The 26,760-nt window shown below is 38.3% G+C and overlaps 1 protein-coding gene across 3 annotated transcripts in view; it reads right to left on the reverse strand.

The window, feature by feature from the left end:
* Positions 1–26,760, reverse strand: part of PTPRO (protein tyrosine phosphatase receptor type O) — a 238,974-nt gene that overhangs the window by 35,973 nt on the left and 176,241 nt on the right. For 2 of the 3 annotated variants that reach the window (XM_020287617.2, XM_076007633.1), the window contains exons 13-16: positions 11,674–11,813; positions 9,159–9,291; positions 6,667–6,787; positions 933–1,001 (exon numbers count right to left, since the gene is read on the reverse strand). In XM_020287617.2, the coding sequence (XP_020143206.2) occupies positions 933–1,001; positions 6,667–6,787; positions 9,159–9,291; positions 11,674–11,813 (463 nt within the window). Of the gene's footprint in view, positions 1–932; positions 1,002–6,666; positions 6,788–9,158; positions 9,292–11,673; positions 11,814–20,225; positions 20,324–26,760 lie in introns of those variants that run through there. The other variant, XM_076007634.1, reaches the window with a different exon arrangement.

Genomic DNA, 26,760 nt, shown 5'->3' on the forward strand with positions numbered 1-26,760 from the left:
AATAAACCTAATAATGTTTCGTATCTTTTCAGCAATCAAGAGTTTATGAGTTTCTCTTTCTTCACTTTGGATTAATTGCCTTTTAGTAGTAAAATTTAAGATTCCATTTTAGGGGATTAGAAAACAGAAAAAAAAAAACACAGAAAACAAATCGCCTACCAAAGATTAATATGAAATGTATACATTTAAATGTACTATTCATGGTTGCTTGTGAAAGAAACAAACTAGATCATGTAAGTGGTGCTAGCTTCATGTTAAATGTTTCCTTAATTAGTCACTTTTTTGAGTATTGACTGAGCTGGATAGGATTGCTTATTCTTGTGTATCACTGTTAGGAATAATGTCAACCAATTTAATCTCTTGACAATGTTTTTTTTTTTTTAAATTCCCCTAACACCTCCTCCCTCTAGGTCCTTACTACTGAGGCATAAAGAAAAATAAGGCCATGTTTTCCTCCCTGGCTTATGAGAGCTGAGAGCTCCAGGCTATGTATACTTCTACCTAATTTTTGAACAGAAGTGGTGGCTCCTATCCCAAATACTGAAATGTGAATTTCAAATGGAGATGCTGCCCTGTCCCACACACTCGTTGGAGTCTCTCTTTGTGCCTTTAGCCACCACTTGCTCAGTGTGGCTACTGCATTTAAGCCCTTCTTCAGCACAGTAACAGGCTCCTTGCATGACTGCTTTGGTTCTTGTTTAATATAGCAAATACAGAGCAGACCACGACACTTTCTCTGCTTCAGAATTAAGCTTATTATAAACCATTATATTCTGTCAAGATCTACCCACAGAAAATCTACTGGTGCTGAAATTATGAAAGGATAATCAGACAAAAACCATTTATCCCCCAAAGATAGGAAAGTTAAATTTGGAGCACACATAGCATAACTAAGCCATCCATTAAAAGGCTTGTTCCAAAACAATACTCACCAGTTGTATGGAAGCTTCCCATCCCTCTCTAAGGATGCAAAATTGACAAAAGTACCTGCTCCACACTCCCTGTTTGAAAGGAAGCACAAAATCAAGGTTGCTGATTGACAGAGCACTTTTTGCCTTGACATAAAGTAAAGAGAATCTTTACTGGCTTATCATACAGTATTTCAATTTTTTTCAGCATATTATGGGGATACAAATGTTTACGTTACGTATGCTGCCCTTGCCCCACCCAAGTCAGAGTTTCAAGTATGTCCATCCCCTAGACGGTGCACACCACGCCCATTACCTGTGTATATATCCATCCATTTAAATTTTTTAAAAAGCTAACATTAATACAAGTCCTATATGTTCCTCTTTAGTATACAGTGCAAGCCAAAATGATAAAAAAAAAAAACAAAACTGAAACAATCTTGTGCAAGGTTGCAAATCAAGTTACTCGAGGCCAAAAGGATTCATTGCACAATCCTTTCCAAAGGGCATGCATGATCCTAAAATAAATCTTTGAACTATGAGGGATATAATATTTTTTTACAAAGCCTTCAACAGTAAGATATGGAAACTCTCCTCGATAAACAGAATTTTCCATTTTTAGCAAAATTTCTTTGTGGGATTTTGTTTCATAGCATTTCGATTTTCTCTCTATGACAGTGGGTTAAGTTATATTGTTTACTTCCTCCCAAATCTTTCTCTCATATTTTGAGGCCCATATTATTCATTATTTGAGATAAAAGAGTGGTATGTATTAAGATAGGTTGGTTTCTGCCATGCTTTTTATCCACAATGTTGCCTATTAATTAGTAAAAACACTGTTGAAGTTCTATTTTTTCCAGTAGAGAATATGATTACCATATTCTCATTTCTCTGCCTTCTGACTATTAGCATGCATAAATAACATAGCTCATTGGGACTCACACATTTCATTTTTTTCTCTATATGAAATTGATGGATGTATTCAGAATTGAAGCAGAGTTTGACATTTTTGACATAATGTGCTAATTACTTCAGTTATATGCCTGTTCTTATTAGGGTATTCTAAGTTTCTTCTTTTGAAATATATACTAATATATTATTATATCATATTGTATTAAAAAATTACATCATCAATGAATTTTCCTACTTTAATTTCCTATATATAGGACTTTATTTACCCTCTAATGCAGGTTTTTTTTTTTAAATACACATCTCACAGGTAGACAATGCAGGGGTTTATAATTTGGGAACAAAAGATGAAATTTAGGGCTGTGTGAACATGTGAGTAAAAAGTACATCTTTATTTTCACAACCTGTAACTAAATTTACAGTTCCTCCTATTATTAACCCTTTGCACTTGCTTGCTTTTTTCTTGATTCCTTTATTCTACTCTGGATTTAATTTTTTAAATACCCCAGATTTTACAAAGTGCAGCAGTAGAATAAAAAACTGGAGTTTCTTTTCATACAAACTTATTTATTTGGATTTTTTTATATTCCAAATTATTGATACATTCAAAGAGTAATTTAAATCTCTATAATTTTTCATGGTGTGATATTTTTTGAAACATTCACCCACATGAAGACCTGGTTTACATTCACATGTTTCGCAAATATAAATCGTCTCTCTTCTTCCTCCTTTGATTTTTCTGTTAGAACAAACAGCACAATCTTTGCATTTTTTGTTAGGGTGAGGTGTGATTATATGGAGCTTTCCATGTAAACATTGCTCTAAGTTAGCGGATAATAATCTACCCCTGGAAGTTAGTGTACCATCTCTGCATTTACATTTTACTCGTCCTTTCATGCTAATGAAAACAAGAAAAGATACTGGAAAAATAGAAAAAAATCCCCCTTCCCTCCCGTGCTGAAACTACGTGTCGAGTGTGGCTCAACATACGAGGTGCTACTGATGCTAACCGTGTCGAGTCACACTTGACATCCGAGTGCAAAGGGTTAAAACAGGAACAAACCACCATAATATCTGTACTTGTAATTTGATAACAGCGGATATTACAGATATTTATATATAATAGATTTGCTGCAGATAGCCTGAAATATTGTTCATGTTCATCATTATGATGAAATCATGAGAGTTATTATACACCCTACTAAATATTGATTTTTAATATATTAATAAAGAAGCATATAAGGTGTTTGCTTTTTAAATATTATGGTTACCATATTGTAATATAATTGTATAATCCTATGTATTTTATTTTATGTACTTAAAAAGAAAGCATTGTTCTTAGAAGGAAGGGATCTACAGGCTTCGCCAGACTGCCCAAGAGGATCATAGCCCCCAAAATGTAAATCTATGTTTGAATGGCTAGCTGGATAAATTAGAACCCCACACCCTGCTAAATATCTGCTGTGTGCACCACAAAAAAAGGCTCATAATTACCTTATTTCCATTACTACATCCATTACCACTCTATCCACTATTACTATCATGAGCTGACATTTATCACATACTTCCTATGAGTTGAGTATTATACCATGTTAGCACTGCATTAATGCAGTTAACTATCCACTAATGCAGGGGCTGTTACTATCTCTTCTTTTTTTATTTTATTTTCTGAGAGGGGGTCTTGCTCTGTCACTCCCACTAGATAGAGTGCTGTGGCAGCATCAAAGCTCACAGCAACCTCAAATTCCTAGGCTCAGGTGATCCTCCTGCCTCAGTGTCCCGAGTAGCTGGGACTACAGATATGCACCACCACACTCAGCTAATGTTTATATGTGTATATATCTATCTATCTATCTATATATGTGTATATATTTATTTATTTTTGTAGAGATGGGGTCTCACTCTTGCTTAGGTGGGCCTCAAGCAATCCTCCCACCTTGGCCTCCCAAAGTGCTAGGATTATAGGAGTGAGCCACTGTGGCCAACCTATCATCTCTTCTTGGTACATATTCTTTCCCTGGCTTCCTGGCCACCATCCTCTCTTAGTTTTCCTTCTTACTGCACCGGCTGCCTCTTCTCAGTCTCTTCATGTTATTTTCTTTTCTCCCTGAAAATCTTAATAGGGGATTATTGCAGTGCTTAATCCAGGGACCTCTTCTCTTACATTTACTCCTTGAATGTCACCCAGTCTGTAGCTTTAATACAATTGGTTATATATGCAAGTAACTCTCACATTTATATCTTCAGCCAGGACTTCTCCCCAAACACTGGACTTTTATGTTCGGTTTCTTACTCCACATCTGCACTTGCCAGTCATCTCAGACTTAACCTTTCCCAACCTGAAGACTCGATGCTCCCCCAACTCTGAAATCTTTCCACTTGATGGTAACTATGTCATTTCCATTGCTGGGGCCAAAAATGATGATCTGGAATCATCCTTGACTCCTTTATTCATTTCCAGTCCACATCCAATTTGTTAGCAAATCCTACTGCCCTTATTTTGGAAATACATCCAGAATCTGATGGTTTCTCCCTGGTTTCACTGCTACCGTGTTTCCCCGAAAATAAGACTTACCCATAAAATAAGACCAAGCAGGATTGATCTCTAAGCATTTGGGCAATATAAGCCCTACCCCGAAAATAAGACCTAGTGATGGGCCTGGCTACACAGCATATCTGCACAACTCATGCGTTTTGTTGCGGAGCGGTAAAGAAGATGAGCAGCCCTTCTCATCTGCCCCATGAGAGCTCTATTGCTCGACATGAGAGACTGGGGCCAATGGTTCTAAAGGAAATAGAGTCGCAAGAAATTCAGGATGGAATTCATGGTTTGGAGAGTTCTGATGATGTTCCAGAAGAAGACGACTTAACTATATTTGAATAAATGTAGATTGTTGTATCGTACTTAAAAAAAATAACACATCCCCTGAAAATAAGCCCTAGGGTGTCTTCTTGAGGAAAAATAAATATAAGACCCTGTCTTATTTTGAGAGAAACACAGTACTACTTTGGACTGAGCACAGCCACCTCGTGCCTGGATCACTGTCACAGGTCCCCGAGGTGAGGTGCTTGCTTTTGTCCTTGCGTGTTTCCTGCATAAAAGTCAGAATGAAAGTGTTAAAATACGAATCAGATGGTGTTAATCTTCTGCCCCAAGCCTGGCAATGGTTGCCCGTTTTTACTCAGAGTAAAATCCAACGTCCTTCTAATGGCTTCTGAAGCCCTTGATCTGGCCATCCCCTGCTGTTCTTTCTTTCCTTTGCTTTATTCATACCAATCTCTCAGCTATGCTTGAACATGCAGTCCTGCTCCTGCCCAAAGGCTGTTCTCACTCCTGGGATGACACTCTTCCTGCAGATAACACGTGGCTGCCTCCCCTATGTACTTCAAGTCTTTGTGCAAATGTCACCTTCTCAGTGAAACTCACCCACCTCCCGGGGCTTCTCTGTTCATATTGGTTCTGCTCATCTCCCTTAATCAGCTGAACAATTTTTTACATGGCCTGCTAACATACCATGCGATCTCTTTCCATATACATTTATTATTTTCTCTCTTCCCCACTAGAGTACAAGCTCCATGAAGGCGTATATTTTTCTGTGTTTCATATACTGCCATATCCCAAGCACCTAAAGGAGTCTGACTCACAGCAGGTGTGGTGTCAGCATTTGTTAAATGAATGAATGAAGCTTCAGGGAACTGCACAAGCTCACACAGGTTGTAAGTCAAGATTTAATCTCAAGTAGTATAATGTCAGAGCTCTCTACTCTAGCCACAGTGCAATACCACCTCCCTATGCTTCTAAGATGTATCCAAATGCCAACCCCCAATAAGCTGATTTGCACATGCAAAATTAATCTTTTATCTCCACTTTCATGGCATCCTATTTTTATCTCCTTTATGTCACAGGGTCAGCATATGCCTTTAAATATATCTAGTCATGTACATATCTCCAGCTAGGTTGAAAGTGCCAGTGAACAGCTCTGATGTCATATTTTTCTTTGGATATGCCATCTAAGGCACTGATTAAATTGTTATTGGCTGGATAAATTTATTTATAAATATGCAAGTGATAGAACCCTGAAAAAGGAGAAGCGATGTTGATTTACAATTTGGTAGGCTAGCATCAGGAAGATATAAATATGAACCAAATTTCCCAAACCCAGTAGTATTCAAATAGGCAGCAGTTTCTTAAGGGAACTGATAAATTGTTCTGAAAATATACCACAGAAAGTACTTGAGAATGTGTTCTGATGAGCAATGTATCAGGGGTAAAAGGAATAGTGAAGCACTTAAATCATGAATCAAAAGGCTTTTCTAACTACGAGGAAAATTAAGTTGCCTGCAACTCTGAGTAATATGAACTAAAGTAATAGGGGATCTAATGGACATAATCATAAACTCAACAAATTTTTTTTTAGAAAACAGCTTAAAGAGACTAATGAGAGGATTTCCCACCTCCCCCCGTTCTTTCTTGTGGTCTTCATTTTTGTTAAATCCTTTTGTTAATCAGACTGAACAGGCATAGATATTTATTTGATTACAAGTAGGCCTGAAAGTTCTCCAATGTGGTGGATCTCTCTCTATGTATGGGCTACTTAAATTGCCAAGATTGGTAGCAAGAGGTTTGGCTTTGTGTAAACAAGCAATCCTTTGCTTTACCATTTCGATGGTAATATTTTCTAAAATAATGCTTAAAAGTCTATTTGGAAAATACACAAAACAGAAATAGATACAAAAAGCTGAAATTAAATTCACCATTATACAACTTAGGCCTGCAAAAACCGTACATGCGTGACAAGTAAGACTATTTTAAAGATTGTGGATAAAATATCAACAAAACTCAACTTACCTAGCCATCTGCAGATGCTTTTTCCTGAGAATAATGAGAGTAACAAGCAGCAGCCCAATTAAGAGTGTGCTCAGGATGGCCAGCACAGATATCACTACCACATTGGGATTCATCTCTGTAACTAAAGAGATAAGGCACACATTTTCATTATAGGTTCTGTTTACATGGTAACTAACAGGATCATTCATTGCTTTTCATTTAATCTTAAGAGCAGTGAATTTATGATGATATCAATATGAATAACAACCATGTTTCCCCTAGCCAACAACGACCTCTTCCTGGTCAACTATAACTTTATAAACTAGGCTGATAAATGGTATTCAGGTATCTATAAGAATTGAGTCCATTTCAAAGGTCTACAAAATTAGGGATGTTCTTATACAGAGAAGCTGAGGAATGAAGAATACCTGTGCCATAATTTAAATCCATTTGAAAATTACAAATATAGATGTCATTATCCTGTATTACCAGTATTTAATATTTTCAAAAGCTTTTAGAGGGTGGCAGGTTCTTATTTTATGCCCATGACTTTAAAGTCAGAAAGCACAATTGTATACTTTGCTCACGACTAATAATGTATATGAAAAAGACATTAGCAAGCTACCATCTGCTGCAGCACTTAACACATTACTAGGAGCAGGCATTCTGATGATCTGAAGCCATATGTTAGATGTTTTCCATCTGCACAACTCAAGAGATTAAACCTATTAATAGGCTGTAGAGCCCTTAAGAACAAGGGTCGTGTCCTTTTTGCAAAGGTCATATAATAACTGGTCTAGCATGGCACTTACGCATTACCCATTTCTTCACACTACATAGAAGACCAGGATATCAAAGGCAGGAAAATATATTAAATATTTTTTAAAAACTCTTCAAAGTGGGCCAGAGGAGACTCATGCCATTTTTTGCATTCATTATAAAATTGGAGAACTGCCTGGTACATGTGATCCCTAAGATTTTAACTATTTGCCACTTCCTATTTGGGCCAGCTTGGCTCCAGTTTATGGGCAGAGTGCTTGGACAGAAAGAACAATAGACTCATGGCCAGAAGAGCTTATTCAAGTTCACTTGACTGCTAACTGTCACTTGGGGGAAGCCATTTTATCTACCCGATGGGCCTCATTTTCCTTATTGGCAAATTTGATACTATCACCTGTTCCACCGGTTGCTATGGAGATAACAAGGAATGATGGATGTTAAAGTACAGTTGACACTTGAACTACATGCTTTGAACTGTGCAGGTCCACACACATGTAGATGTTCTTCTGCCTCTGCTACCACTGAGACGGCAGGACCAAGCCCTCATCTTCCTCCTCCTTCTCAGCTTACTCAACGTGAAGATGATGAGGATAAAGATCTTTATGATGATCCACTTCCACTGAATGAATATTAAATATATTTTCTCTTCCTTATGATTTTCTTAATAGCATTTTCTTTTCTCTGGCTTACTTTATTGTAAGAAAGCAGTATATCATACATATAATATACATTATATCTATTGAATGACGATTTATGTTATTGGTCAAGCTTCCAGTCAACAGTAGGCTATCAGTAGTTAAGTTTTGGGAGAGTCAAAAATTATATGTGGATTTTTGATGGCAATAGGAGTCAGCACCCTAACCCCCTCATTGTTCCAGTGTCAACTATATACTTAAAAAGTATAAAAGGATATAGAAATGAGAGATGATTAAAATAGGTCCATTTTTGTCCTCTTTTTTGAAAAAACAAAAATTAAAAACAGAAAACCAAAATAAAAAAATAAAAAAAAGTCCATTCTAGTCTTCACTGAATTTGTCAGCTAATATGACTAATATTACAAAAATGAAGAGGAACCCAGTAAAGGGGTAATGTGATAGTAAGAATGACCTTACAGGGGGATCTTCATAGGGGATCTCAGAATGCAGAATCAGACTCTAACAAACTACATGTGACACATATAATGGAACTCAGAAAAAGAATAAGGAAACAAGTATCATCATTCCAGACCTTTCACTAATTTCTGATGTTCCCACTTGTACTTTCTGCTGGAATGGAAACTTCTTGTTTTGACCCAGTAATCTAGTATTGCCACTATTTTATCAGTGGCAATGAAGGCAAAGGCTAGAATAGATGAAACTGAATTGATGCGGGTACTGTGCGTAGTACTGAAGATGAGGGTGATGGCAATGATGAAGTTGATGAAAGCAACTAGCCTTTAGACAGCATATGCCAGGGCTTAATGTATTTTATTTCTAAGCTTCAAAAAAACATTAAAAGGTATATATTATTATTCCAATTTTCCAGATTGGAAAAAAAGAAAAACAAAGACCCAGAGACAGTAAATGTCATTCTCTAAGTCACATAGCCAGTAAGTACACTATGGGATTGAAACGAAGGTCTCCCGTACCCCAAAGCTTGGGATTTTCCAATGGAACATTGGTTCCATTAAAATGATAGATTATATATATTTAAAAAGAAAAAGTAGGAAAATATGCACGGATGTGTAGAATTACCCATTGTCGAGACGGCTATGAACGTGGGAACGCTGGGGCTGTCATGGCTAAAGCTGGTGACGCTGCAGTTGTAGGCAGTGGCAGGAAGGAGACTGGAGATGGTCACAACATGAGAAGAAACAGCAATCGGTTCCTGGAGATGCAGAAAATAAGATATTTTGTGTTACTATCATCTATTTTTTTTAATAATTATTTTTCATAGCTGAGTAGGTAATATATGGAAAGAATAAAAAATTTAAAAGATGAAAAAGGATAGCAGTGAGAAATGTTTCCTTCTTTCCCTGCTCTCCATCTACCCAATCCCTTCCATGGGAGCAGCCACTGTTGTCAGGTATTTTTTTTCTGCCCATATATATTTCATGGCTATATAAACCTATAGGACATAGTTAAAAAACATATGTGATGCTGTAGTTTACACATTGTTCTGCTTATTTTTCACTTTAGTTATCAGTATCTTTTGGTGCTCTTTCCATATCCGTACAGATTAAACTATTTTATTCTTTTTAAAGGCTGTAGTGAAATTCATTGAAAGGACATAGAGTAATTTATTATCTAACCAGGTCCCTAAATTATTGAACATTTAAGTGATCTCTGATATTTTTGCTATTGCAAACAATGCTACAGTGAGCATCATTCCACAAATAGTGGAGCATATGTATATGTACACACACTCATTTAATATATGTATGTATGTATGTGTGTATATACATATACACACACGCACACACACAAAACCTGTGTGTATATATACACACTCATATATTCCATGCTAGGGTCAAATTTCTTGAATTGCTGGGTCAAAAAGTACACATTTTTAATTTTGAAAGCTATTAAAAAATAGTCCTTCAGAGACATTTTCCAAGTTATCCACTAATAGGATTAATATGTGATAATGCCTGTTTCTTTCTATTCTTTCCAATACAGTATATTTGCAAACTCCAAGTTTTTCCAGTTTATTAGTGAAAATTGTATCTTGTAGTTTTATTTTGCATTTCTTTTTTTACCACAAGTGAGGTTGCTCAATTTTTCATATGTTTAAGAGCCTTTTGTATTTACTTTTCTATTATATATTTGTTTTGGGTTGTTGGTCTTTATCTTTCTGACTTGTAGCAGTTCTTTATATATTAAGGACACTACCCCTTTGTCTTCATATTCAGTTTTTATATAGCATCCCCCCCAAAAAATTGCAACCTCATATACTCAGAAATAATACTATTAACCTATTCTTGAGTTAAACAAGTTGCTAACTTGGTGGACTCACATCAGACTAATGACAAGTATTACTGTACAATATAAAAAGTTGAGCCAGCATAACACCCTTTTTCAAAACAAGATTCTGAAACACCCCTGCCTAAAGAGATTCATGCCATGAGCACTTATTTTCCACTCTCATCTCTTTCACTTATTCTATAAAAGAACGATTCTACGGAAAGAAAGACTTTCGCTAACAGGATTCAGTTATAGTAAGTAGCTGACTAATCATTGTTTTATTAAAGAAAGACATCATTGAAGTTACAGAGAAGAAAATCCATTATTGGCAGAACAGTTATTTTAAAAAAGGATTCTTAGAATAGAGAAAAGATTCAGCTGTTCAGCCCAAATCACAAAGAGATGAATTTGTAGATAGGAATTTCAAAAGGGGAAAGGAATAAAAGCAAATTATCTTAGTATTCAGTATGAAGAGATTTGTACTCCTAGCAACCCTTTCTTCTTCTCAATGTCAGGAACTTCATTATCTTAAAAAACATCAGTTATTCATGTTCACAGAATTAGTTTATACACTGTATTATGTGAAGTCCCTCGCAAACCTACCCTTTTCCTCTTACCTCTGCTATGAAATATTTTTTCCTTTGTGGCTTTGCTACCTACAGAGCTGCTGCTTCATCTAAACGTTAACTTTGGCAATAGCTCTCTTTCAACCTCCATTTTCCAACAAAATTATCCTCCTTACTAAACAGATATGCATGGGGTTTTTTTGTTTTTGTTTTTGTTTTTTAAAAGCCTGATTTTTCTCTATGCATGGTTTTCTTTTTGGATTCTTTATGTAGTATGGGTCTCTCTTGTGGCACTTATATATTACTTTACTTATTTTTAACATTATGTAATATGCACAACTATATAAAAGTGTTTTGAAGGCAAATATTGACTATATCATTTGTGTTCTATACAGTGCCTTTCAAATAATTGGCAATTGGTTCATAGTTGTTAAATTACATTTTATGTGGTAGAGTCTTTATCTTCCTCATCAATTTAATGGCCTATTTTCTTCTTTCGCTTTGTATGACCTGGAGTGGCTAAGGATTAGGCACAAAAGATAAATACAAATATAAAAGTTTTCACAGCATCTTTTGGGCTTGTTCTAAGTGTACTATTAATTTATATCACTGAAACACAACAGAGTAAATAGATAGTTTTCATTTTCTATAGTTCAAAGACATAGAATATTTTTATTGCACCCAGATAATTAACCTTAATTAAAATTAACTCAGAAAGGGAAAATAAAAATGTATGGTACCTGGAGTTTCGTTTCTCGACTAGAGCCAACTTGTTGACAAAAAACTTCGAAGAAATCAGCTACTCCCTCTTCCACCCACAGCAAAGTCACTGAAGTCTGGGTTTTGTTCACTGCGAAAAGTGATTTGGGAGGAGCTGGTTCTGAGCAAAGAAAAAAATTTTTTTTAAAAAAAAAATTAATTTAATTAAATGTATTCTTTCTTCTTTCATTAATAAGCAGGTAAAACATCTCCAAAATCCAAATAGAGTTAGTTAAAAGCACCATAAAGACCTTATTTTGCTTTTGAAATATGTCCTTTTACAAAGATAGTCATCTAACTTGGAAGGCAGAATATTTTGCCTTTTTTCCTCCCTTTCATTTTATACTTCTCTTTTTGGAACACTTCTGTTTTCTACTTCAGCTTTATCATAGACACAACCTATTAATAGTTTCTGTGTCATCTATACTGCAGTTAGCATTGCCCTGGTAATATAGAACTTTCTGCATGGGAAACAAAAAATCTGTAACTTAAAAAGGCTGAGAAAAACGAACTCGATATGCTTCTTTCTAACGGAGAGATGCAGTTTGGTACTTAGCCAACAACCCATTTTCTTTTCCCTGGAGGCTATTTGGAATAATTCAGTCAGAGGGATGGCTTCTTGAAAATGTAGTCAAAATTAAAAGGGTTAAAGCTAAACAGATGATCTGACTTCTTAAGAAAAGGATTGAGAGAAAGGGACTGGGTGATTCAAACATTAGAGATAAATTCTTTATCTTAGACATTTTTATCTTGATCAATAAATTAATCCATTAGTCAAGAAAGTCATGCTATCTGTGCCTTTTCAGGTTTATTTACAGTAATTGAGTCACTGGCTTTGTTCACTTGAGACCAAACTCTTGTTTGTTTCCCAGTTCCAGTAAGTGGTCTGTTGTCTCGTTCCCCATTTCTGAATCTCTCCTGGTCTTCTGCCTGTGCCTTCATCCTTTGGATATTGCCTCTCTCTCTAGTTCCTCCAGGATGTAAAGTGCTAGCCTGAACTCAAGGTCTTAAGCTGGGGTCCCCATTACCTGCACTCAGAACTCCTTGACATTGGTTGTTTGGTAACATATTATATCTTGCTGCCGGGTTCACATGCAATCATCTTCTGCCCACCTGCATCCTTGTCAGACAATTACCCATTGTTGTAGATCTCTCACTGCTTGTTACTTGGATGTCTTTTCATTTTCTGTCCCACTGTCCCCACTCTGGTCTCCAGCTCCTGGCTTTTAGCAGTGCATGAGAAAGTCCTGTATGCCCTTTTCACTGCACTGACAGGTACTAATATATGTCTTTGTGTGGAAAGGTTTGGATCTTCTTTCTAGAATATAATTAATCATCACGGCCCTGTCCAGAACCCAGAAGTATGTCAAAATCGTTCTTGACATGATGCATCGCAGACAACCTAAACTTGTGTCCAGCTGAAAAGAAGCATGCTTCTTTCCAGAGGCAACTTGACAAAGTTGGGCAGAAGAGTTGAAGCAAGAAAGAGATGAGTTAGTTTTGGGCAAGCAAAATTCACAGTAGATGTCAGGATCCCTTTATCACTTGCAATGAATTGTCTACTCCTTTGGACACTGCGTTGTCTCACTTCTCCTGTGATGAAACACAAAGGTTAATTTCCTCTTCCCATATCCTTCATAATTGCCACTACTGATAGGATGATGTTTCAGGAGTAAGTCTTTCACTGTTTCTGACTCTGCTTCCAGGGAAGCAAGAGGGCAGAGATGAAATATTTTGTTAGGCTGAGCCTGGTCTTTCTCTCTTTTAAAAATACATGCTACAGAATTGTTCCTGAGAGTGAGTTTCTCTGACTATAACCAGAATCCTAGAGACATCTGTATTTTTACTCTTGGTGGGTAGACAAAATTGACTTAGTTATTCAATACGAACACTGCCCAAATCCCAATCTCTGGATCCAACTTTCTATGTCTGCATTTTTATTTTTATTTTTTATTTGAGACAGAGTCTCACTCTGTTGCCTGGGTTAGAGTGCCGTGACATCAGCCTACCTTACAACAACCTCAAATTTCTGGGTTCAAGTGATCCTTCTGCCTCAGCCTCCCGAGTAGCTGGGACTATAGGCCTGCGCCACCATGCTTGGTTCATTTTTTCTATATATTTTTAGTTGTCCAGCTAATTTCTTTCAATTCTTTTTTTTTTTTAAGTAAAGACGGGGTCTCACTCTTGCTCAGGCTGGTCTCAAACTCCTGAGCTCAAATGATCTGCCTGCCTAGGCCTCCCAGAATGCTAGGATTACAGGTGTGAGCCACCATGCCTGGCTTATGTCTGCATTTTTAATCACCTATCTTGTGTGCCTACTTAAATATCTTACTATTACCTAAAACTCCATATTGTCAACACTAAACCTGGTTCCCTCCCCTTCTCACAAATTAATTCTACTTTCCTTCCACTTTTCCAACTACAGGAAGAAGTAGTTGGAAAAATAGAATTGATTTGTGGCACCAAATGCACCAAGAATGGTAGTACCATTCTTTCAATTTACTAAGCCAACGGTTTGGAGGCTTTCCTCTTACGTCTCAGTACTAGACAGCAATTTTGAAAATTCTTTTCATCTTTTCCTTTAATCTATTTTAAATTATATTGCATGTCAAGACTTTTGTTTATCACACTCCTTGAGCATTACAAGAGTTCCATACTTCTTTTTCCCTGACTCTAATTGGTTCTTTCTTCATTTTGTCAACAACGGTACTTTGCTCATGTTAAATACTATCTGTGCCTTGTCTATTGCATCACATCCATATATGCCAAATTTTTAAGATCTTATTTCAATTGCTACATGCTACCCATCAGCTTTACCACCATCCCTACTGCCCAGACATGCTGCCTCATGGGAAACCAGACTTCTGCCTGACCTTCATACAGGCAGGGCTCTTTCTGGGCTCTTTCTCAATCCATGTGCTTCTCCTCAGTCAGTGCACTCTATTGTACTTATTCTAAGGTCAAGGGAAAGTCTGACCTCTTCCTTGAATCCTTATCTGATGACTTCGTCTCTTGATGAGCTATCCCTTTTCTGATCTTCTGTTGTCCTTAACTATTTCCTATTTAATCTATGTCAGTGAAGTTCTGATTTTACTGGATCCTACTAGATTCTTTAAGAACAGGAACTATATGTTATACATTACTTTGTCTTCATCTTGAACTAGCCACCCATAGATACCCCATAAATCTTGTCTATTGACTGATTTAAAACACGAGTTAAGGTTCATCAACCAGAAGAGCAGAATTCAAGCATCAGGCAAGACCAGGCGCACTGGAGTAGAATTTTTAGGTTCTCTGCCATTTTTATGATGATCATGTTGATAAAATAATCACATTTCTGTGGTAGAGTCAAGGACTGTTGTGAATTATAATAACAGCTCTCAGTGGTCCAAGGAACGTGACATGCATGCTAGAGTAGGGGTTTCTTTTGGTCTGCATGAGATGTGGGTCTAAGTGAGAAATAAGATTCTCAGGAAAATCCCCAAAAAGTCTGGGGCCTCTAAGAGCCATGGAACAGATTTTTCTTTTCAGGTGGAATATAGGGGCAATAAATTATCCTAAGGTCACTGCACCTATTATCACTGCACTCTTTTCTGAAAGACATATGCATATCAACTCTGTAGGTCAATGAGTAACATACGCAGATCACCTGCTTGAGGACTGTTTAGGATCCTTGTGATAGGTGTGTTTCCCTAAATAATCCAGGCAGAAATTTCACTCTGGTATCCCAAATGAAACAAAGAAACTATTACAAGATTTTTATAAGTGAAGGTATAATTGAATTGGGAGGGTCTTTTTTTTTTTTTTTTTGAGACAGAGTCTCACTTTGTTGCCCAGGCTAGAGTGAGTGCCATGGCATCAGCCTAGCTCACAGCAACCTCAATCTACTGGGCTCAAGTGATCCTACTGCCTCAGCCTCCTGAGTAGCTGGGACTACAGGCATGCACCACCATGCCCGGCTAATTTTTTGTATATATATTTTTAGTTGGTCAATTAATTTCTTTCTATTTTTAGTAGAGATGGGGTCTCACTCAGGCTGGTTTCAAACTCCCGACCTCGAGCAATCCTCTTGCCTCAGCCTCCTAGAGTGCTAGGATTACAGGCGTGAGCCACTGCGCCTGGCGGGAGGGTCTTATAGTTAAATTTTACTGCTCAAGACGATTGTCCCAGGGAATGTATTAAAATGTAAGAACTGGAATGTGAATTGTCCAACACAGCTACTAGCCACATGTAGTTATTGAGCACTTGAAATGTGGTTAGTCCAAATTGAAATGTAGACTATAGACTGAATTTTGGAGACCTTGTGTAAGAAAAGAATAAAATATCCCATTAATAATTCTTTATATCGATTGCATGTTGGAATAATGCTACTTTGTATATATTTGGTTAAATAAAGTATATTGAATTCAATTTCACTTGTTTATTTTTGCTACTTTTTAATGTGCCTACTATAAAATTTAAAATTACATATATGGCTCTCATTATATTTCAGTTGGATAGTACAGCGTTAGAACATTTCTTCTTGTTGGCAGAGAAGAAGTCTGGAAATAGTTGGCAGAAGCTGGTTGGGTCACCCCACATCTCATGAGAAGGCAGGTCAGCTCGGATCCTCAGCCTAGGATGGTTCAGATGATCCATGTTTCCACTCCTCAGGCACAGGACTAAAAGTAGGAAATGGCTAAATATTGTTTAGGCAATTTCATACGATATGGAATACGATGGCTTGCAGATGCATTTTGATTGGTCTCTGTCTCTGCTATGGGATGAATTATGTGCCCCCAAAATTTGTATGTTGAAGCTCTATCCCTTAGTACCTCAGAATGTGACTATATTTTGAAATAGGGTCTTGCCAGAGGTGATTAAGTTAAAATGAGGACGTTAGGGTGAGTGCTAATCTAATCAGACTGATGTCCTTACAGGAAGAGGAAATTTGGACACACAAAGAGATGCATGTGCACAAAGGAAAGATCAATATAGGACACCGTTAAAAGGCAGTCATTTGCAAGCCTCAAGAGAAACCAACCCTGCTGACACCTTGACCTTGGGCTTCTACCCTCCAGAACTGTGAAAAAATAAATTTCTGTTGTTTGAGTCACCCAGTCCATGGTATTTTGCTATGACAACCCTAGCAAACTGATACCAGTGCCTTACTATTCAAACTATCAAATATGGTCTAGCTCTGTGGTCCCCAACCCCCAGGCCACAGGCTGGTTCTGGTCCTCAATATGTTAGGGACTGGGCGGCAGAGGTCCTTGGAAAAATTGTCTTCCATGAAACTTAGGAAAAGGGAGTGGGGAGGATGCCCAGCAGGAGGTGAGTGACAGGCCAGCAAAGCTTCATCTGTATTTACAGCCGCTCCCCATTGCTAGAATCACCGCCTGAGCCCCACTTACCCCAGCACCCACCCACCCTGTCTGTGGAAAAATTGTCTTCCATAAAACTGGTCCCTGGTGCTCAAAAGGTTGGGGACCACTAGGGCTATGTAGCTCATAAAGGGAAGGGAAGGGAAAACTCCAATAATGTTGTAAAAAGTAAATGAGATTTACGAGAATGTATACACAAACACTTTACATAATGTGAAGTCCTATAGATGTAGACATTAGTCATAGAACATCTGGTTACCACTTTTTAGCTCTCTTAACTTTTTCAATGTTCTCATGCTGCAAACTGTGAAATTATCTTTTATTTAAAATAATTTCAGAGTCCACGATATCTGGTGTGAGTTACCTATTTATACGGGTAAAGGGGATAGACATACATACTCTTTTCACAAAACGAGGTATAGGTAAGATTGCTGGTGTCCTACTCAGCTAGCTGGCCCTCCCTCTTCTCTTTTTTTGCTCACATTTGCTGCCTCTCCAGGTTTGGGGCTGGGAATACATCTAATTTTAAAAGAAAATCAAGTGCCATGCACAGAACACGGGCAGAGTGGAGGGCTGCAAAGCTATCTCTACCACTTAATTTAGATTGGATTACGAAAAGCTCAAGCTGTCGCCTGGGATCTCGGGGGAGTGAAAGTGACCTTCGTGAAGTATGAGCTCGTGTCTGATTCTCATTCTGTGCTTGGGCAGCAAATCTCTCCCTTTCCTCAGGAATTCCAAAGGGAATACTCAGGTGTAATATTTAGCCTTGGGGCAGAATGTAATGTGTTTGTGTAAAATCCAGCTTTCTCTGGTAGCTATTACATTGTTTCTTATTTTAACGTGACCCTTTAATTTGGCTGCCTGTAGCATGTTTATGAGGCCAAGAACGGACCGGCTAGCTTCATTCTGCTTGTATTTTTACCTCTACGCTTGGTGAGTCATTTTATAAATGTGTGACATGGTAATGAGGGAAATTCAGTAGAAAAGCACTGTAAAAAAAATCATCAGCATCCGTGACTGACATGACAAAATCTATTTCCAGTGTTCATTTACTGACAACTTTCTAGTATCCTCTTCATATACAAAGGATGATCTTTAACACACAGAGTAAATTTTTAAAATTTATTTTTACTTTCCTCAACTTCAAGCAAATCTACCTTAAGAAGTGCAAGTCATATAACTTATATTTGACTTGGCCAAAGAAAATATCTGCAACTTAAGTAGTGGAGGCTGCATAAATTAAGTTCAAGTTGGTGGAGAAAAAAAATCTGAAAAAAGAAAGCACTATTTGAAAGCAAAAAAACAAAAGGTGGAAAAATTATTTAGGGTAAGTTAAGATGGCTATGCAATAAAATTAAGAAGAGAAGTACATATTTATATTAAAGAACAGAAGTCCCTGTGTGACCTGAATTTTTTTAGGCTTTTTCTCATAAACTTAGGAAGCTTTTTTCCCTAGGTACATTTAATAAGTAATTTAAACATTTTAAAATAACACTGGGAAATATAAAAAGCATTCAGGCAAATATTTAGCATCTGAAGATGCATTAAATTATACTTAAGCCCTTTTCATATACAAAACATAAAATTTTCTCAGAAATTAGCAATACTTGTCATTTTCATGACTTTTAAAATATATTCTTTATGGCTCAGTGGTAGCAAGTATAACATCCCCTTCTGTGAATCATTGGGGTGGTTTTATAGTTTTAGCAGCTTAAGTAAATTCTAAAGATTAACAGAGTTTTTCAGAGAAAGCTCTCTTTTAACATTAGTTTCCCAATAAAATATCTGACTTCCTCTTTTTTTATGATTCCAGGAATATGCGTTTTTACTTAGCATTCTTTTTTTGGTTATGAGTTATATATTGCGAAATTCCTAGGAAAAGATCACTGCTTTCATTGCATCATAATCTTGTTGCCTTTACTCTGAGCTCAAGTGTGAACTAGATTCTAAAACTTGAAGGAAAAGATCATCTAATCCGCACCCTCATTTTATAGCCAGGCAGCTGAAATGCAAAGGCCCTGAGGCACATTCCTAAAGTAACAGGATTTGTCTGTGTGAAAGCAAAAACTGGGATCTAAACCTCTATGCCCCTAATTAAGGTCCTTCCACTACCCCTGGCTTCCTCCCTAAAAGAAAGGGTATTTTCCACTCATTTGCATATAACTGGGGTTTACAAGGCCTTCCTTTGCTCAGAAGACCAACTTTTCCAGACCGGCACTTGCTTGTGTATTTAAGTCAGTGCCAGACTTCATAGTCTTATGAGTCCATCCTCCACATTCTTCCAATATACTGAATTGAATAAGCCACCTGCAAAAATATCCAGTCACTTTATGGTGGGTGGGAGAAATACTTTTAAAGTGCTAAAGTCGAGTGACATGGCTGGGGGCAGTTGGCAAACGGCAGTGACCCTCAGAAGACTGCAATGAGAAGTGGGGAGGTATACAGTGGGGAGACGGACTGGTTAGTGTCAGGCCGAGGTGCATGCCCATGGGACAGTGGCATGGCTGTCACTGAAAATCTAAACCAGAAAACAATGCTTGGAGGGGGCTGCTGGCTAGGCAGGTCTGCACAGGGATAGTAGCACAGTGTTTATGGTCCTCTGCAAACCTACAGAACATGCTTGTGTTTATCTTATAAGGAGTCAGTCAGAAGGAACTGCCATTGTCACTTCTGCTCCACTCATCACCCCAATTAACGCCCATATACTCTGTCATTGTCTTCCCGAAGATTGACCCAGAGCCCAGCCCCTCCACTGGGTCCCTTGGACCATCCCCTCTGACCCGACCAAGAACATCACTCCCAAGTCTCACCTCTGACTATCTTGCGTCATCAATTTTCCCTGCTCTGTCGAACCATCCTGATTCCCACAGGCTTATCAGCCACTTAAAGAAACAAACAAAACCAAACAAAAACCAAACCAACACATAAAAGCTCTCAGATCCTTTTATCCTTTAGCTCCTGTGGATTTCCCCTGCTTCCCTTTGTAGAGAAAACTCCTCAAAAGTTTGTTATCCTAGCTATCTTGAGTTTTGCTCTTTTCATTCACTTTGAAATCATTTCAATTATATATATTTTTTCCCTTCCCCACTCTGCACAAATACCTCTTCTCAAAATCACCGGTGACTTCTGGGTCGCTAAGACCCATGGTCAGTTCTCATTCCTCATCTTACCTGATGTGTCTGCAGGTTTGACCGGGGTATCACTCTCTACCCACTGAAGCTCTTTCTTCGCTTGGCTCCTGGGACATGACACTTTTCTGTATCCCTTCTTCTTATCTCATGGGGCACTCCTCCTCAGAGTCATCTGTGGGATTTTCCTTGACATCTCCACTTCTTAAAGTTGAAGCGGCCCAGGGTTTAGTCCATGGATAGCATTATTTTTTTTTTCTTCATTCATTCCTTGATAATCTCATCAAGTCTGTTCCCTGACTACATCCAAATTTATATTTCCAGTCCTGAAGTCTCCACGGAATTCAAGCTCCTTTATCTAACAGCCTGCTCAGTATTCTTTACTATTTAAAAGGCACCTTCAAATCTTGACACGTCCAAACCTGAACGTCTGATCTTCCCTCCAAACCAGCCTCGCCCATAATCTCCCCCAACTTGATAAATAGCCCCTCTGCCCTTGCAATTGCTCAGGCCCCAGATGTTGATGTCTTTCTAGTCTTCTTCCACTCATTCCTAGACAACATCTAAATCCAGCTGCAGATTCTCTCAGCTGGCCTTTCAAAATAAATTTTGAATCTGACCACTTTCGTCACTTCCACAGCTGCCAGCTTGGCCCAAGCAAGTGTCATCATCTCTTATCTGGGTAGATGCGATGGTCTCCTAGCTTTAAGGTGGCCATGTAATACATCTAAAGTGTCCAAATTCGAATACTTTGGGGGAAGAAAAGGATTGCTAAAGAGGATTGCTGGTTTTCAGCTGATCCCGTAAGGTGTAAAGCAATAGTGTCTGAGGCAACAGGGAGGTGTGGTCATCTCACCTAACTGGTTTCCTGCCCTTACCCTGAGCAGCCTGTTCCATCCAGCTTGATCCTGTTACCCCACAACACTTCCTGTCTTCCTTTCCTGATTTGTTTTTCTCTGTGACACTTATCACCATTAATGTCCTTCTATTTATGTCTATTGTCTTTTTCTCTACCAGAATGAGGATGGCAATTTCTGTCAGTTTTGTTCATTTCTGCATCTTCAGAACCTTGAATATTTCGTGGCACCTAGTAGATGCTAAGTAAATATTTGTTGATTGACAGAATGAATGAATTTTTTTTTAAAAGTACAGGACCTTAAATATTTTATTAGTTTTTTTCTAACTGACTCGCAGCCTATATCTATATCTATTTGTATCTATATCCATACCCACACACATACTGGGGGCAAGAGAGAGAAGGTGAGATAAATTTAATATCCCCCAAATTCCTAATATCTCAAGGTTTTTTGATTTTTTTTTTTTTTTTTTTTGAGACAGAGTTTCACTCCGTTGCCCAGGCTAGAGTGCCATGGCATCAGCCTAGCTCACAGCAACCTCCAACTCCTGGGCTCAAGTGATCTTCCTGTTTCAGCCTCCTGAGTAACTGGGACTACAGGTATGTGCCACCATGCCCGGCTAATTTTTTTTCTCTCTCTATGTATATATTTAAGTTGTCCAGCTAATTCTTTTTATTATTTTATTTTATTTTTTTAGTAGAGACAGGATCTTACTCTTGGTCAGACTGGTCTCAAACTCCTGAGCTCAAAAGATCCACCTGCCTTGGCCTCCCAGAGTGCTAGGATTACAGGTGTAAGCCACTGCACCCAGCCTAAGGTGTTTTGATCTTTTTCTTGTCCATAGCCAAATCATGTTTTAAAGATTTCTAATCTGTGTAAAAGCTTTTATGACTGAGAGTAAGAAAATCAAGCCAATGGAATTAAGACCAAATTCCGAAAGAGGAACAGAAAACCACAAGAGCGAGTGTGAGGCTCCTCCCTGCTTTGTTAAATATGTTAACAGAAAAATGAAGATTATAGAGATAGAAAAACACCCCAATCCAGGAAACCATAAGCAGCAGATGGGTGAAAAGTACTAGATGACTCTTTCTAGACTCAGGTCCAACAATGTGGAAAATGTGTCAAATTTCTCTAGGTTCCAATTTGTGCAATTAAGGACCTTGCTCTAAGTTATCTCCAAACTCTCCTAGAGCTAAAGTTATATGATTCTTAATCTTGAGCCTGCCTGAACATGCCTGTGGTCAGGATAAAGCAGAAGTTTGACAATGGGTGTGTGCACATTCTGTTCCTTGGTTTTCTTTTACCTCATTGACTGTTCCCAGCCTTTCTTGCTGTCATCTCCTCCTCTGCTCAGTCTCTGAATGTTGGGGGCGTTCTAGACTAGATTGAGGGCTTCTCTTCTCTTTTCTATGTGCTACTTGGTGATCTCATCTCCCAGACACTCCTAAATTTGTATTTCCAGCCCAGAATTCTCCCTGGACCCTCAGACACGCATATCAACAATCTCTCTACTTGGCATCTGCACTGGGATGTCCTATAGTCATCTCAAGTGTTTTACATCCGGGGAAGAATCCTTGATTTTTACTTTACCCCAAATTTACTTCTTCTTTAATTTTTCTAGTCTTTTCAATCTCGGTGAATTGCATCACCTCCATCCACCCTAGTTACTCAAGAGCAAAGCATAAGAGTCATTCTGAATTTCCCTTTCTCTTATTTCTTGTTTCTGCCCTATCAGAAAGTCCAACAGACACAACCTCCAAGAGAACCCCTGAATTCTGTCCACTTCTCTCCATCTTCATCTTCATCACAATGCCTTTAGTCAAAGTCACCATCATTCTCATGCAGCTTCGTTGAATTAGAATACTGTTTAATGTGAGGACAAATAACTAGGACTAGGAAATAGTCCTTCACTGGACCTCCTACTTTCAGTGTTGATCCAATAATTCTTTCTCCTTTAAGTGAGGAGAGGGATTGTTTTAAATGCAAATCAGATTATTTATTTCAAATTCTCCAAATGGCTTCTCGTTGCTCAAAAAATAAAATCCCAGGCCATAGTGGTAGCACCTGTAATCCCTGCACTTTTGAAGGCTGGAGGATCTCTTGAGACCAGGAGTTTTGAGAACAGCCTGGACAACATGGCGAGACCCCATCTCTACAAAAAATAAGAGAAACTGGCAGGGCATGGTGGTGCACATCTGTAGTCCCAGCTGTTCGGGAGGTTGAGGCAGGAGGATGGCTGGAGCCCAGGAGTTCCAGGCTTCAGTGAGCTGTGATAGTGTCACTGCACTCCAGCCTGAATGACAGAGTGAGACCTTGTCTCTAATAAATAAAATAAATAAATAAATAAATAAATAAATAAATAACAAAGTCCCAACTCCACGCCTTAAAAGATCTATGCAATCTGGCCTGCCTATTCCTGATACCTAGCATTCTCTTTCCCAACCTTTTCAAGGCTGGCCCTTTCTTGTTATTCAGAGCTCAGCCTCCATGGTTTCCTCAAGAAAGCTTTTACCACATAGCCGCCCTGTACCCCATTATCCTGTTTTAATGTTCTGTAAAGCGCTTGTTACCCTCTCCCCCTTCACTAGATCATAAGCTTCTTGTGAGTAGAAAGCGAAATAGTCCTTTGGCTTTGTTGCCACAAGTACTTTGGCATCTGAGCAGTGCTTAGAAGATTCTTAGTATATACTTGTTAAATGAATTAACGCATGCATATTCTACTATAAGACAGCTGTTTGTGATGTGTCCAACACTTCTCATTCCTGGTTCTTTTGTTTTCTTTTTTCTTTTAAGGTTGTAAAATGGATTCTCTGATGTAGACACAGAAAATCCTCCAAAAGTTGGCTCAGGGTTCTAGGCAGAGTCGCAAAGAATGCAAAGACTGGAAAATACGACCAGTTACTAGTTTAAGCCACCCTCATATTCAGAACAATGAGTTCTTGTAAAATGATAAGTCTTAGGTGCAGATTTGATTGACATTTGTAATGACTGACTGTCAAAGGGACTTGTCATCACATATCATCACAATACCACGAAACTGCTGACATCCTAAAATTCCTAGTGGAAGGATTGGCTCAACAGCCTGAGAATAGCACCACTATTGGTACATGTCTTCTTGTGGATGTTTAGCGATGACAATTGAAAATTCTTGGCAAATGTTTTGAAGGCTCTTTACCCTTGTACATGTCATCCTGGATGCATTTATATTATATTGGACTCATTTGTAGTTTGGTTTCTTTCCAGAGAGGTAGATCCTGCCCTCCATGGCACCAGGAGCCATTTTGAGCAGCTCTAAAGAGGCCTCTGTTACAAACTGAACTGCAGGTTAGCCCAACCATTCTGGCCCTAGCTGTAACAATGGCATTCTGATTTGAACAAGCCCCGAGAGACCTGTGTGCTAAAGTTGTATTTTTCTGTAAAAGAGAATTCATGTGTCTTCTATGTGTGTCGAAACAAATGGTGAAGAAAAAGAAAACAACTAGAATGAAAGTTTTGTGAAACAACAAAAAGTAAAAACAACTGCAGTTCAGTTACTACTAAGGCAAAATATTATTTCATGTCTGTGAAAGGTGAAACTTGTTTTGGTTAATTATTGACTTTGAGGTCTACAGTTTCAATTCAATTCAATGGTATCGATTGAGCAGTCCCAGGCCCAAGGCGTTGTGTAAACAGAACATGAAAGGAGCTTATAAAACACAATAACATGATTAGTAGAATAGAAAACAGGCCTTTTGACCAGAAGATAAAAAGTAAGTTTATCTAGTTTTCAGGGAAAAAAAAATATACAGGCCCATATGCAGATGGCCTTGATTTCATGGAGAAACAAGCTAGAGACAATATTTCATCTGATATTAAGATACCAAATAGGAAAATCTTATTTCTTCTAAGAATTATATACACTAGAAATAATTTCTATGGAAACTCACCTTTTCCTTCTTGAAGAGTTTAAAGAAATTTTCTAAGCTGGTTTAGATAGTCCTATTTCTTATCAGATAGACATGGTGGCTCCAAACCTCATGATGAGTGTGGGAAACTATCATGGTTTTCATTCACACTCACGTGTGGATAGGATTGTACCAGTCCAGCACTCTGACTCATATTCCTGAGGCTCCATGGATCATCAATAATGTCACAGGAAAGTGACAATGAAGCACCCAATAGGCCTGCTGAATGCTACTTTGGTAAGACCACCTCTGAACTTAAACTTTAAGGAAAACTGGAAAATCAAATGAGTTGGAGAAAGCAGCTAGGACTTGAGAAACACTTACAGCTCCCAGTAATAGTGAAGCTTGGGGAAAGAAAGGCCTGGGGAGCATGAGCACAATCTTCAAGTAATTTTAGTTTCCTGGAAACAAGTTTTGAACTGACCTATACATCCACAGATGACAAAATCAGAGATAATGGTGAAATTGCTAGACAGGCAATTTATTTTCTTTTTCTTTTTTTTTTTTTTAAGAGTTGGGGTCTTGCTCTGTTGCCCAGGCTAGATAGAGTGCAATGGAGTGATCTCAGCTCAGCACAGCCTCAAACTCCTGGGCTCAAGCCATCCTCCTGCCTCAGCCTCCTGAGGAGCTGGGACTACAGGCACATTGCCACCATACCCAGCTAATTTTTAAAAAGTATTTGTAGAGATGGAGTCTCCATATGGTGTCCAGGCTGGTCTTGAACTCCTGGGCTCAAGCAATGCGGCTGCCTTGGTCTCCCAAAGTGCTGGGATTACTGGAGTGAGCCACCGTGCCCAGCCCCAATTTTTTTCTTAATAGGAAGATAATACAAAGTTGGAAATTGGAGCCCTCCACCTTTCTAGAATTCTAGTATAGACTACTAGTGAAGAAGAGAATATTGCCTTCAATGCAGGAAAGATTGGACGCTGTCTACCCTTGATTCTCAATAGAAGCAGGAGCGCCCCCTTGAGGGTGTTTGAAAGTTTGCAGGAATGTTTTTATTAGTCACGATAGAGGGAGCTAGCTGTTTTGTGGGCAGGACTTAGAAACACTGGCTGCCCTGTGGTGATCAAAATCATTCCAAATGAAAAACTACCCCGTGTCTCACAATCCATGTGACATTCAAATGTCATACCAGAATAAATCTACCATAAGTATGAATTGTAAGTACTTTACCACATACTAATATTGGAAGTTTTTTCAAGAAGTTAAGTAAAATAATTTAGAAGAAAGTTGTCATGAAGAGAGATATTTAAATCTAATTAAGATGCTATTAAAATTACTCAATAATTTACTTTTGCTACTCATAGTGTCTAATCAATACATCACGTATTTCCAAGCACCTATATAATTTTAAAGTGTTTCAGCACAAAAAGTTAGTTTTTGCCAGGCAAATATGAAACAAAAAAATTCAAGATTCGGTGTCCTAGGCTGGGCATGGTGGCTCATGCCTGTAATCCTAGCACTCTGGGAGGCCGAGGTGGGAGGATTGCTTGAGATCAGGAGTTTGAGACCAGCCTGAGCAAGAGCGAGACTCTGTCTCTACTAAAATAGAAAAAAAAAATTAGCTGGGTGACTTAAATTAGAAAAAAATTAGCCAAGCATGGTGGTATGTGCGTGGAGTCCCAGCTATTCGGAAGGCTGAGGCAGGAGGATTGCTGGAGCCCAGGAGTTTGAGGTTGCTGTGAGCTAGGCTGATGCCATGGCACTCTAGCCCAGGCAACAGAGTGAGATTCTGTCTCAAAAAAAAAAAAAATATATATATATATATATACA

This window comes from Microcebus murinus, chromosome 10 (assembly GCF_040939455.1).
Source record: "Microcebus murinus isolate Inina chromosome 10, M.murinus_Inina_mat1.0, whole genome shotgun sequence".
Taxonomy (NCBI): Eukaryota; Metazoa; Chordata; class Mammalia; order Primates; family Cheirogaleidae; genus Microcebus; species Microcebus murinus.